This window comes from Mytilus edulis, chromosome 4 (genome assembly GCF_963676685.1).
Source record: "Mytilus edulis chromosome 4, xbMytEdul2.2, whole genome shotgun sequence".
Lineage (NCBI taxonomy): Eukaryota > Metazoa > Mollusca > Bivalvia > Mytilida > Mytilidae > Mytilus > Mytilus edulis.
The window spans coordinates 28,818,954-28,834,291 of NC_092347.1; the positions used below are offsets into that span (position 1 = coordinate 28,818,954).

Consider the following 15,338-nt stretch of genomic DNA (forward strand, 5'->3'; position numbering starts at 1 on the left):
TAACAAATGTTGCCTAGCTTATGTAGACTTGACTTTTGAGTTTGGAATTTTCAAAATGGCCGCCGTTACCATGGAAACAGCTAAATTATCCAAAATTTCAAAATGCTTCAAACTTAATGAAACTTTGCAAAAATGTTACTAGACGTCTGTAGATGCACTATTTGACTTTGAAATTTTCAAAATGGCTGCCGCTCACCTGGCAATGGGGGAAGGGTGCCATCCGTTATTGCTAGCAATTACAAATCTAGTTATTTTTATTTTTCTTCCACACATTTTGTCCGCGCGAGTTCTCAGAATTGAACCTACCAATGTTTATGGAACTCAACTATAATGAAGAACCCCACTTGAAGTTGTGCACCTTGCTATGGAATGGTAAAAGATGGCCGCCGTTTCCATGGAAACAGCACAAATGCGAAAAAAATCAAAGTGGTCCAAACTGGAAGAAACTCCACAGGAATGTTAACTGGCATGTGCTGATTTCCAGTTTGACTTTGGAATTTTCAAAATGGCTGCTGTTACCATGGAAACAGCTAAAATATCAAAAATTCTAACTCTTTCGTTATAACATCCAACTGGATGAAACTTTACGAAAATGTTCTCTAGTATGCCAAGATGTCAAGACAATATTTGGATAGTTCAAAATGGCCGCCGTTGTCATGGAAACTGGGGCCAAGTTTTGCATTGACCCTATGGAAAAATGCATAAAATCAGCATTTTCTCAGAGAGGAGTGCACCAAAGTTAATGAAACTGTATTGATATATAACATGACATGTGGCAAAGAGATGTACGCTTTTAGAATTTTGGAATTATCTACTGTAACCATGGTTGCAGCACAAATGTTCAAAATTTCCAAAAAAATTAAAATGCTGCAAATTGGATGAAACTTTACAGGAATAGTAACTGACATGTGCGGAGTTGCATTTTGAAGTTGGAATTTCCAAAATGGCTGCCGTAACCATGGAAACAGCAAAATTGTCCAAAATTTCAAAATGCTCCAAACTTAATGAAACTTTACAAAAATGATGACCTGCATGTTTAGATGCACTCTTTGACTTTGAAATTTTCAAAATGGCTGCCGCTCGCCTGGCAATGGGGGGACGAGGGTGCCATCCGTTATTGCTAGCAATTACAAATCTAGTTATGTCACCCGATCGACAATGTCGGGTGACATATTGCTATTCCTCTGTTTCTTTTTCACTATTATTATTATTATTATTATTATTATTCTTCCACCTAGTTTTGTCCGGCAGTTTTCTCAGAGCCAAAGGAACCAATCTGAATGATGGTGCACTATAACAAGGAACCCTGACTTTCCAGTTGCAGTGCAACTTTGGAACTAAAAAATGGCTGCCATCACCATGGAAACCGAAAAATAGTGGAAAATTCCAGTTTTTGGTTTTGATGAATTATTTGGAAATTCTTTAACTTAGAATCATTATATTTTGATACAATGTAGGTGCCGGGCATATACTGGTTTTGGATGATTTTGGCAATCATTGGAACTGCTATGTTGCCATGGATACTACACCAAAAATTTCAAAAATATGGAAATGCTCCAAATTTTATAAAACTTCACAGTAATGATGAGCAACATTGGTAGATGTGGAATTTGGTGTTGCAATTTCGAAAATGTCTGCCGTTACCATGGAAACAATGCAAAACAGGTCAAAATGGTCTAAAAACCTTCAAGTGGCATTTACTTTCTTAAAATGGTAGGTCAAATTGATTGAAACTTTGATGGTATGGTCCCTCCCATGTACCAATGTGGTATATGCCATTAAATTTTGGGAATTGTCTCTGTTGCCATAGGAACCATCCCAAATGTCAAAAATTTCAAAAATTTCAAAATGCTCCAAAATTGATGAAACTTAATAGGATTGTACACTGACAAGCCTGAATGAGACTTTTGAAGTTGGAATTTCCAAAATGGCCACCGTTGCCATGGAAACTGCGGAAATGTCTAATATTTTCAAAATGCTCCAAACTTTATGAAACTTAATATTATTGTTAACTTGCATGTATAGATGAGACTTTTGACTTTGGAATTTTCAAAATGGCTGCCGTTGCCATGGAAACAGCAAAAATGTGAAATTTTCTAAAATCCTCTCAATGTACTGAAAATTTACAGAATGATGTACTGCAATACATATATGTGCATTCACTGTTAAACAATTTTGAAATGGCTGCCGCTTAGTGGCAATTGGGGGAAGGGTGACATCCGCTATTGCTTGCAATGGCAATTCTAGTTTATTATTCTTATTCCACACTTTTTTGTCCAGCTTAGTTCTCGGAATATAATGGACCAATTTTGAAGGAACTATACCATAATGTTCACCACCATGTGTAGTTGTGCACCTTACTTTGGAATTTAAAAAATGGCTGCCATTGCCATGGAAACTGCAAAAATGTGAAAATGTAATGGAACATTCCAGAACATTAGTGGTAAATTAATACTACTGTCATTGAATGTTATATGATGGACTAATATTATGGGGAGCACAATATGAAGCGGCAGTATGACTTTGGAATTTTCAAATGTTGCCATGGAAACTGTTCAAAAATAGCAAAATTTTGAAAATTCTTCAAAAATGTATGAAACGTTACAGAAATGTTAACTTGTAAATCTAGATGCGGCATTCAACTTTGGAATTTCCAAAATGGCTGCCGTTACCATGGCTGCTGTTTAGTGGCAATTGGTGGACCAGGGTGACATCCGCTATTGCTTGCAATGGCAATTCTAGTTATGGCACCCTCAACGGAGTTGGGGTGACATATTGTTATTCTACGTTTCTTTTTTTTCTTATTATGGCACCCTAAACGGAGTTTGGGTGACATATTGTTATTCTACGTTTCTTTTTTTCTTATTATTTTATTTATTCTTCCACACATTTTGTCCATGCTATTTCTCAGAATTGGCTTGAACAATATTGATGGAACTATACCATAATGTAGACCACTATATGAAATTGTGCAATCGGGATATGGCATCATCAAGATGGCTGCCGTTGTCATGGAAACTGACAAAATGTGAAAAAAAATGCAATTTCTAAATCTTTCATTATAAGACCTAGCTGGATGAAATTTTATGGTAATGTTCCTTGGTATGCCTAGATGTTGTGACAATATTAGGAAATTCCAAAATGGCCGCCATTGTCATGGAAACAGGGCGAAAGTTTAACATTGGCCCAATGGGAAACCATATTGAAGCTGCATTTCCTGCAAGAATATTTGATCAAACCTTCTACAACTTAATGAATATGTTACACGGCATGTCCCAAAGTGGCACCTATCTTTGGAATTTTGGAAATGGTACCCGTTACTATGGAAATTGCAAAAATTTCAAAAATTTCAAAATGCTCCAAAATTGACGAAACTTTACAAAAATGTTTATTGGCATGTGTATATGTTATCTTTGACTTTGGATTTTTCAAAATGGCTGCCGCTCACCTGGCAATTGGGGAAGGGTGCCATCCGTTATTGCTAGCAATTACAAATCTAGTTATATTTATTCTTCCACACTTTTTTGTCCATACTATTTCTCAGAATTGGCTTAAACAATATTGATGGAACTATACCATAATGTAGACCACCACATTCTATAGTGCAGTGGGGTATGGCACCATCAAGATGGCTGCCGTTCCCATGGAAACGAAACAAATGTGAAAAATTTCTGTTTTTTGTTTTGGTGAACTGTTTGAATATGCTTACACTCAGAATCATCATATTTTAATACAATGTAGGTGCCCACTATATACAGGTGTTGGATGATTTTGGCACACATTGGACCTACTATGTTGCCATGGAAACTACACCAAAAATTTCAAAAATATCAAAATGCTAAAAACTTATTGAAACTTCACAGTAACGATGAGCAACATTGGAAGATGTGGAATTTGGCTTTGGAATTTCCAAAATATCTGTTGTTACCATGAAAACAATGCAAAAAGGTCAAAACTTTGAATTTTCACAGAACATTCCAGAACATCAATGTTAAATTTATTCTAGAGACATTAAATGGTATATGACGGTATATATGATTATGGAGGGAAAAAATTGCAGCGGGGGTTTGACTTTGGAATATTCAAAATGGCCGCCGTTACCATGGGAACAGCAAAATTATGAAAAACTTCAAAATGCTTTAAATTTAATGAAACTTATAACAAATGTTGCCTAGCTTATGTAGACTTAACTTTTGAGTTTCGAATTTTCAAAATGGACGCCGTTGCCATGGAAATAGCAAACATTTTCTAAATGGCTGCCGCTGGCCTGGCAATGGGGAAAGGGTGCCATCCGCTATTGCTTGCAATGGCAAATCTAGTTATTATTATTATTTTTTTTCTTGCAACAAATTTTGTCCGGGTGATTTCTCAAAATCTAATGGACCAATGTTGATGGAACTCTACTATAGTAAGGACCCCCATGTGCAGAGTTGCAGTAAGCATGGAATGGTTCAAGATGGCTACCGTTTCCATGGAAACAGAACAAATGTGAAAAAATCCAGTTTTTTGTTTTGGTGAACTGTTTGGATATGCTTGAACTCAGAAACATTATATTTTAATACAATGTAGGTGCCCACTATATACAGGTGTTGGATGATTTTGGTGATCATTGGAACTACTATGTTGCCATGGAAACTACACCAAAAATTTCGAAATTCTCAAAATGCTCCAAACTTCAGGAAACTTCACAGTAACGATGAGCAACATAGGAAGATGTGGCATTTGGCGTTGGAATTTCCAAAATAGCTGTTGTTACCATGGAAACAATGCAAAAAGGTCAAAACTTTGAATTTTCACAGAACATTCCAGAACATCAATGTTAAATTTATTCTAGAGACATTCAATGGTATATGATTATGGAGGGAAAAGATTGCAGCGGGAGTGTGACTTTGGAATAATCAAAATGGCCGCCGTTACCATGGAAACAGCAAAAATATGAAAAACTTCAAAATGCTTTAAATTTAATGAAACTTATAACAAATGTTGCCTAGCTTATGTAGACTTGACATCTGTAGATGCACTATTTGACTTTGGAATTTTCAAAATGGCTGCCGCTCACCTGGCAATGGGGGAAGGGTGCCATCCGTTATTGCTAGCAATTACAAATCTAGTTATGGCACCCTCAACGGAGTTGGGGTGACGTATTGTTATTCTACGTTTCTTTTTTTTTTCTTATTATTTTTATTATTTTTCTTCCACACATTTTGTCCAGGAGTTTTATGGAAATCCATTGGACCAAAGTTGATAGAACTCTTTTATATTGAGGACCCTTAGGTTAAGAGTTGCAGGCACCATGGAATGGTTCAAGATGGCTGCCGTTTCCATGGAAACAGAACAAATGTGAAAAAATCCAGTTTTTTGTTTTGGTGAACTGTTTGGATATGCTTTATCTCAGAATCATTATATTTTAATACAATGTAGGTGCCCACTATATACAGGTGTTGGATTATTTTGGTGATCATTGGAACTACTATGTTGCCATGGAAACTACACCAAAAATTTCGAAATTCTCAAAATGCTCCAAACTTCAGGAAACTTCACAGTAACGATGAGCAACATTGGAAGATGTGGAATTTGGCGTTGGAATTTCCAAAATATCTGTTGTTACCTTGGAAACAATGCAAAAAGGTCAAAACTTTGAATTTTCACAGAACATTCCAGAACATCAATGTTAAATTTATTCTAGAGACATTAAATGGTATATATGATTATGGAGGGCAAAACATTGCAGCGGGGGTTTGACTTTGGAATATTCAAAATGGCCGCCGTTACCATGGAAACAGCAAAAATATGAAAAACTTCAAAATGCTTCAAATTTAAGGAAACTTATAACAAATGTTGCCTAGCTTATGTAGACTTGACTTTTGAGTTTGGAATTTTCAAAATGGCCGCCGTTACCATGGAAACAGCTAAATTATCCAAAATTTCAAAATGCTTCAAACTTAATGAAACTTTGCAAAAATGTTACTAGACGTCTGTAGATGCACTATTTGACTTTGAAATTTTCAAAATGGCTGCCGCTCACCTGGCAATGGGGGAAGGGTGCCATCCGTTATTGCTAGCAATTACAAATCTAGTTTTTCTTATTTTTCTTCTTGCAACAAATTTTGTCCAGGGGATTTCTTGAAATCCAATGGACCAATGTCGATGGAACTCTACTATAATAAGGACCCCCACGTGCAGAGTTGCAGTAAGCATGGAATGGTTCAAGATGGCTACCGTTTCCATGGAAACAGAACAAATGTGAAAAAATCTAGTTTTTGGTTTTTGTGAACTGTTTGGATATGCTTTAACTCAGAATCATTATATTTAAATAGAATGTAGGTGCCCACTATATACAGGTTTTGGATGATTTTGGCCCTCATTGGAACTACTATGTTGCCATGGAAACTGCACCAAAAATATCAAAATGCTCAAAACTTAATGAAACTTCACAGTAACGATGAGCAACATTGGAAGATGTGGAATTTGGCGTTGGAATTTCCAAAATATCTGTTGTTTCCATGGAAACAATGCAAAAAGGTCAAAACGTTCAATTTTCACAGAACATTCCAGAACATCAATGTTAAATTTATTCTAGAGACATTAAATGGTATATGATGGTATATATGATTATGGAGGGAAAAAATTGCAGCGGGGGTTTCACTTTGGAATATTCAAAATGGCCGCCGTTACCATGGAAACTGGGGCCAAGTTTTGCATTGACCCTATGGAAAAATGCATAAAATCAGCATTTTCTCAAAGAGTAGTGCACCAAAGTAAATGAAACTGTATTGATATATAACATGACATGTGGCAATGAGATGTACGCTTTTAGAATTTTGGAATTATCTACTGTAACCATGGTTGCAGCACAAATGTTCAAAATTTCCAAAAAAAATAAAGTGCTGCAAACTGGATGAAACTTAATAGGAATAGTAACTGGCATGTGCAGAGTTGCATTTTGAAGTTGGAATTTCCAAAATGGCCGCTGTAACCATGGAAACAGCAAAATTGTCCAAAATTTCAAAATGCTCCAAACTTAATGAAATTTTGCAAAAATGATAACTTGCAGGTGTAGATGCACTCTTTGACTTTGGAATTTCCAAAATGGCTGCCGCTTGCCTGGCAATAGGGGGGACGAGGGTGCCATCCGTTATTGCTAGCAATTACAAATCTAGTTTGTTTTTGCTGTTGTTATATGTCACAAAGTGTATAGTTTATATGGCAATAAAACTTTGAATTGAAAAAAAATTAACTTCCAGATTCATTTCCACTGAGATTTCTCAAGCTCTTAAATTCGATTTATAACATATAAACACATTTGAGATTTACAAACTTGAATTTAAGACAATAAACAATGTATTAATCGTAAAAATAATCAATATTTTGGGACTGTTACGTATGACATATCTTTTGACAATCAATTTGACCCCTGAGGATAGCACTTAATGACATTTAATTGACAATCAACTTGACCCCTGAGGATAGCACTTAATGACATCTAGTTAACTTTGAACTTGACCTCTGAAGATAGCAGTAAATTGTCAATATCATGTAATAAGAAATGAATGTTTAAAAAATTCAATAGCACGTTATTGGTGACATACTGAATAACATGATTCAATATTGGTGACGTACATTCTAATAATAAGATACTTAATAACATGATTCATCATTGGTGACATACAAGCTAATGATAACATACCATATAGCATGATTCATATTTAGTGACATACAAGCCAAAAATAGCATACAAAAAAAAATTGTTCACTATAGACTATAGTAGAGGGGGGATAGGACCTTTATCGGGACTCCGGGATCGGGTGTTTTTAAGCTCGGGATTTCGGGATTGACCCTTTCGGGATCGGGGAATTCTTTTTTCGAATTTCGGGACCTCGGGATTTCGTGTTTTTAAGCCCGGGATTTCGGGATCAGGTGTTTTTTAGTCCGTGATTTCGGGATCAGGACCCCTCCTACCCCCTCTCATAGTACAGTTGACATTCAAGCTTATAATAACATACTTAATAACATGATTTATTATTGGTGACATAAATTCTTGTAATTTCATACTAAGTTATATAATATATTTTTATCCATGGAAATAATATTTGTGATTTATTCACTGAAGTCAGATTAATAATATTCCTCCATGATATATATATCACTGAAATAAGATTCATGGTATTACCCGCTTAAATAAGGTTAATGTAAATTTCCACAAAAAATAGTTTTATGGCATTTCTGACTGGAATAAGGATAATGATATTTCCCACTAAAATATAGTTCATGGCATTTTTCAAGGCATAAAATTTATATTTTTTCGTACTAAAAGATGGGTTTGATATTTTCACTGTTATTAGGTTAATTGTGTTTTTCACAGACATATGATATATGATATTTTAACAGATGTAAGATTTGTGGTATTCCTCACTGAAATAATGTTTATGGTATTTCTCACTAAAATATGGTTTATATCTTTTTTTTATTGAAATAACGCTGGTCATTCTCACTGAAACGGGAGTAATTGTATTTTTCACTCAATCAAGTTAATTTCCCTTTGAACATTTCTCTGAAATAAAATTGATTATATCTCTAATTGTTCAAAGATTTAGGTTAATTTTCATTGAAACAAGGTTGATGGTATTTCTCACCGAATAAAGGTTTATTATATATTTAATTGAAATAAGGTTTATAATATTTCTTAAAAATAAGCTTTAATTGAAAATCCATTGGAAACTTTTTTAACTTTAAAATCACTCCAGCGTTCTTAAGCTTATACCAAAAGTGATTTCTTATACGCATTATCAAATACAACACTTACATGTTAACAAACTAAAGACGGTCATGTTGTGTCTCAATGTTTAGTGAGACTTTCATAAGATGGTGGAGGAGCAGATGGCTCTTCTGGTGGCTGATTCAAATCAATTTTAACATCTGATGGTGATGAATAAGGAGCTGATGGTGCTGGATATGGTCCAGGAAATTGCTGCTTAGGAGGAGAAATACCTGGTCCCATTGAATAACCTGTGATTGGACCCTTTGAATCGCCTGATATTGGTCCAATGGGATAACTTGTTGTTGGACCAATGGGATATCCTTCAGTAGGGCCCATAGGATAGCCAGATGGGTTAGGTCCCATTGGATAGGCAGGCCCAGCATAAGGGCTTGTTCCCATTATAACACCAGAATAGTTTTGATCAACTTGATATCCTGCCTCCTCTTGCGCTGCCATGTTTTCTCCTAACATCTGTCGAAAGGTCCTTCTGCCACTAGGGAAGTTTTCCCTACCAAATCTATATTGATTTTTACATACATAGTAAACTGTATAAATGTTCAAACCTAAACAAAGAAGCACAAACACTAATACAGGTATAGCAACACTTCTATACTTTCCTATATCCGCATCACATGCTATGTTAGAATTTGAAAACACGCTTGTTCGACAACTTGAAAAAGCTCCCGATACAGAGGTAAGTACGATCCCAACAATGCAGGCCGTGAAACCAATCATCATTATAGGATAACTGTAACGTAACTGAAAAAAAGTAATTACACTTGTACTACAACAATATAACTACTGATTTTAACGTGGATTTTATCAATAAATCTTTTAGTGAATCTTTAAACTGTCCTATTGACATTTGCCACGTGCATTTATTATAATTGAAGATAAATAATAATAATACAAACAAACAAAAATCACAGTCATGAGATCTTTGTTATTAATTGAATTCAATTTTAATGTCGAAAACTTAATATCAGAAGCATGAGGAGGAGAATGCAGCTGTAGACACTATAATTGCTATACATTTTATCATTAATCTAATTACACCCGACTGTCAATAGCTTTATGTTTTTTTCTGCCTTTTCTAAACATGTGCTATAAAGCAAATTAAAATCTTGCAGCTGTATATAGACAGTTAAAGAAATATTGTTGAGTTCTTGTCCACACCATATCTCCCATTAGTATAGTACATACCAGTTGTGAAAGGACCACATTGTCATCTGTTTTACTTGATATTCCTTTCATGTAAAAGTTGATGAAATATATTCCTTTATGAAGAAACTGAAAATAAAACAAAAAAAAAATTAGGTTAAAGAGTTCTTTATCAGGTTTCATGACAAATAAGCAGAACTGAGGGTATTATCAGTGACAAAACTGCAGAAATGAGTGTACTTTTTCATGACTCAAAGTAAAATCACAAAAGGAGACAATTTTAGAAATGTCCTCTTCTTATCGGACATTAAACAAGAACATATGTTGTTTTTTACTTTTCTGGAAGTGCGAAATGTAGTACAGCCAAAAGCGAAATAAAAATCACAAAACTACAGAGATTCAATGAGAATAAAGCAGTAATACGTAGTAATGTTGGTAATTTCCCAAATCTTCTAGACTTGGCGTTCATAAAGTGTTTCGATTCTTCTATTGCAATGTAATAGGAACTGACAATCATTAAAAAGCATTTTTTTTTAACTAACAGAACAGAACAACAGTAGCTTTTATAACAAAAATGAAAATTTAAGTGCATATGTCTATTTTTACAAAACAACCCGAAAAAAATGCGTTACTATAGACAAATGTCTAGACAATGTAAAACGGTTATAAAAGTAAAATAGCAACAACAAAAAAACGAACACCAAAAATTCAAAATGGAAAGTCCTTTATCAAATGACAAAATCAATACTTAAAACAAATCAAACGAATGGAAACAACCGTCATATTATAAGAGTTAAGACTTAAATAACAAAGGAAAATACATACGTATACCACATGCAACAAAAAATGGTCGAAATCTACTCTTATTGACACGAGAACGAGAATTGTCATTGAAATGGTCATAATTATAAATTAAGTGTTTACAAAACTTTGAATTTTTTAAATGCAAAGGTTTCTTCCTCAGGCATAGATTACCTTAGCTGTATTTGGCAAAACTTTTAGGAATTTTTGGTCCTCAATGCTCTTCAACCTCGTACTTTATTTGGCCTTAACGTTTATGGATTCGAACGTCAATAATGAATCTTTTGAAAATGAAACGCGCGTCTGGCGCAAATCTAAAGTTGCAATCCTTGTATCTATGATGAATTAATTTAGTTCAAAATCAATAAAAACATTCTACTGAATAAATGGTTCCAACAGGAAGTCAATTTAACTTCAATTTCACTGTTTTTTCTTCTTTCTTACAAATCTCTCTACCACCACTGCATAATTTATAGATTTAAATCTATCCTTTTTCGCAGTTGTCTTAACAGTCTTGATAATGAGTGAGATACCTATCATGACACAAAAAAATGTACATTTCCTTCAAGCAGTATCTAAAACATGAGGTCAGAGACAACAAACACATGACAGACACAAATTTCGTTATATAAGATTATTCAGTGAGTATGGAGTAAAACATGTTTTACACATCTAGCATGACTTAGTGAATACATTTTTTATAGTAACTTTGACTTCGTGAATACACTTTTTAAAGTCATTTTGACTTCGTGAATACACTTTTTATAGTCATTTTGACTTCGTGAATACATTTTTTATAGTCATTTTGACTTCGTGAATACACTTTTTATAGTCATTTTGACTTCGTGAATACACTTTTTATAGTTGTTTTGTCCACTTTTTTTATAAGCTGTATGATATGATAACTTCTTAATTATATATATTAGAGATTTGTGGTCTTTTGATTAAGATCTATGATCTTTGATTTTAAATTGACCCCAATATTTTGACCTTTGCTTGTTATAAATATAACATTTTAACTGAAAGAATTAAAAAAGAAAAAAACTAGCAAAATGTTTCGGACATTATTTAAAGCAAAGATTTGATACATTCAGTGTAAACCAATCTGATGACAATTTAAAAAGTTATTGCCCTTTTGAAAAGTTGGCAAATATAAGAAAAGATAACTCCAGATTTGTTTTCGCTGAATCTATTTATGACTATTGAACATCGGTATACTACTGTTGCATTTTCTATTGGCTCTGGTATCCACCCCAACCACCCCCCCCCCCCCCCAATAAAAAACACAAACAAACATAGAAGAAAAACGTAAAAAAACGAAAAAATATCGAACTCCGAGGAAAATTCAAAACGGAAAGTACGTATAAATCTAAAGGCATAATCAAAAACCTCAATCACATCAAACGAATGTGTTTTATAATTGAACTACTTTTTGTAAAAAACATGGCCAAAAATAGAACAAGTACCTAAAATGTTAAGATGAGCATAACGTATTAAATATAAGAAGTATTTCTTACATAAAGGAACTACTTACAAAGCCACCAGCAATAAATGCTCCTGCATAATAATCACTTTTACCATATACAGCACCTGATATACCACAAATCAGTAAGGAAATGGAAAATATAACTTCTAAACAACCAATTATAATGAAACTCTTGAATACTTGCTTTCTCTCCTTTCTCTCTGCCTCAATCACTGGAAAACAAGAAAAAAATCAGAATTACACTAATTTCACATCGTTCCCTGTAATACAATATACAAAAAAAAAAAATTTTAAAATAATTACACCTATTTCCCATTGTTGTCTGGATTTTTAGCAAATTGTAAATATCAACTGTAAGATAACAATTTTAACTTAATTGACCTTTTTTAATATACATGTTTTAATTTCCATTGCAGCAAATACTATATCAATATGTTTCTCAAAACTTGTAATTAAATAAAAAGATAAAAGTATTTCACTGTAATTCCCCTCCAAACCATCCTTGTTATCCTTAAAATCATTTTTTTTCATTAGGAATCAACTTAGAGTTTCTAAAGTATATCTTAACTAGCATGTCAAATTTAATTGAAAAAGTTTTCAAAAAATTCATATTTTATTTTTATGACAAAACTTTGTTGTTTAACCTCAATTTTTGTCGAAACGAACTTCCCTTTTTAGGTATCAACATCATGCCTTAAAATTAAAATAATGGTGTAAAGTAACCTACATTTATTTTTATCATATAATAAGAAGTGTTGAATGGCAAATAGATCAACAGACGAAACAGACAACTTGATTACTATAGGCCACCATGGACTAGTCAGGTACCCTTATAAAGAAGCAGGATACTCACTGTGAAGGTTTCATAAAACAAATATATCATAAACTTTGTAAATACGTTTCAGTATTTTAGTATATAATTGGAAGTTTATAACATGTCCCAATACAGGAACCTATAGTTGTTGTCGTTTTTTATGTCTGTCGTATTATGTTCCGTAAATTGTTTCGTTTTAAATTAGACCTTAAGTTTTCTTTTAAGAATTGTTTCATTTATTTATGTCAGGGCATGGTATGGGGTTTTCTCATCGTTGAAGGCCGTGTTGTTGACTTTAATGGTTACATACAATTTATTTTAACTTTACTTGATAGTTGTCTTTTTCGAAATCATACCACATCTTCTTATGTTTTAAGTTTGATTTATGTAGGAAAACATGAAAACCCATGATAAAGCGGTGTAATGGAACAAAATCTCACGCGCTGGTCAACATGCCTCGCCTACTTTGACTTATGACTGAAGTCATGCTAATAGTCTGTAAAATGAAGGTTGCAAAACAAGTATCATATGTTTACTAGTAAACTAACATTATGATCAAATACTCCATGTAAATGAGTTCAAGATCATATGAAACCTGCCAGACAGATATGTACAGTTAATTATATTATATCATACGTAACATATAGCTAATTGAGAAACAGACCTAATGTATTATCCTGAACATTTACCAACGAACCATCAACATGAGGTTTAGGTAAGATTTCAACAAATACAGTATGCAATAATTCCGTAGACCTAATAAAGTTGAGCTGTTGCTTGTTGTATCTGATCCAACGGACATAACCAGGAAAACATAAAAGTGATCAAGGAATAATAAATATGAGGTCCACGACAAATAAATACTGGCAGACAAACGTGTGCATTTAACAATTATTCATTAGACACGAAAGAGATAACGTTAGCTCTTTTTTGATGTAGTGTCATGTTTATCAGATAAATTAACAAAATCATGAAAACTTAACATTGAATAGTGAACCATAAAAATAAGTTGAAGGTCAGATAAAATATGCTAGGCAGTGATCCTATGCTAAAAGTAAGTGAAAATAGACAAAACCACATGAAGTTACAAGAAGACATTGAAAAAATAAGGTCAATGTCAGGTGACAATGTCTGCCTGTCAAAATCTCTTCATGAACAATTTCCATTCTAGTTGTTGTCATAGCAAGTAAAAGTTGGGATATCGAGGTTATATTTTTTACAATTTCTAATACAGCTGTCACAGTCTAAGAAAAAGATGAACATGCCACATTTTAATTAGTTGTACATACCTTCTTGCGTAGGACTATTAACCATTTTATATTTATCAATACATCTCAGCTCTTGTAATAATCAGGTATAAATCTTTTCTACAAAATAATAGAAGAACTTTGTCATATAATTCATAGGAGTAGCTATTGATCTTAAGATTAAAATGACGGTTGATATCTTCTGAAAATGTAGGTACCAATTAAGTCAGAAATAAAACAGTTGTTATCTTCGGATAATGCCTGTTCAAAGTAAGAAATATGCAAATTGTTTTCCAGTCGTTTTGGTCGGACTTTGCACTTTTGAAGTCACCTTGGAGTCTTGTATTTTTGTTATTATTTTTTTGACTTATTAGTAGAACTGGTCTGGTTGGTGATCTTTTATGCTATTTTAAAGATTCCCTTTTTGTAATTCGCTTACAGTTTTGATGTTGATTGACAGTAGATAACACATAATTGACATTTTTTAATAAAAACAGTATCAGCATATCAGCATATCCTTAAATCAAATTGTGGAGGTTCGGAAATACTGATCGAACCAATCAGTATTAAAGGATATCTTAAAATATATAATTACGAAGCTCTATCATTGTTCAGAGTATCCGGAAATTTATAAAAGCTCTTGAAATAAAGCAATTTTAACATAAGGAAATGCCTGTAACAATTCAAGATTATGACAGTTGTTATATATTTGATAGATGTGTTTGAGCTTTTGATTTTGCCTTTGTCTTTATTTTTGTTATTTTATTTTTAACAAAGAACAAGCAACAATAATTATTTTTTTTACCGAATTGCGAGGAAAATTCACATCGGAAAGTTCCTAATCAAAGCCAAATCAAAAGCTCAAACACATCAATCGAATGAATAACAACTGTCATATTCCTGAGCTGGTACAGATATTATATTATGTATAAAATATATAATAAAACTTTGTTTTATAGCTAGGTGTACTCTCATCTGTATGACGGTCCCATAAAATTTCATTATATTGACAACGATGTGTGACCAACACAAACAGGCGTAAAAGATAAAAATGCCAAAAATAGGGGTACA

At 33.3% G+C, this 15,338-nt stretch overlaps 1 protein-coding gene across 1 annotated transcript; it reads right to left on the reverse strand.

Annotated features, from left to right (window-relative positions):
- Positions 1-8,144: 8,144 nt before the first annotated feature.
- On the reverse strand, positions 8,145-10,081 carry LOC139519348 (uncharacterized). Its single transcript, XM_071311347.1, has 2 exons — positions 9,962-10,081; positions 8,145-9,517 (listed from the first exon to the last, which is right to left on the reverse strand). Exons 1-2 carry the CDS (start codon positions 10,010-10,012, stop codon positions 8,837-8,839), a joined length of 732 nt encoding a protein of 243 aa, XP_071167448.1. The 5' UTR covers positions 10,013-10,081; the 3' UTR covers positions 8,145-8,836.
- Between the last annotated feature and the right edge of the window lie 5,257 nt (positions 10,082-15,338).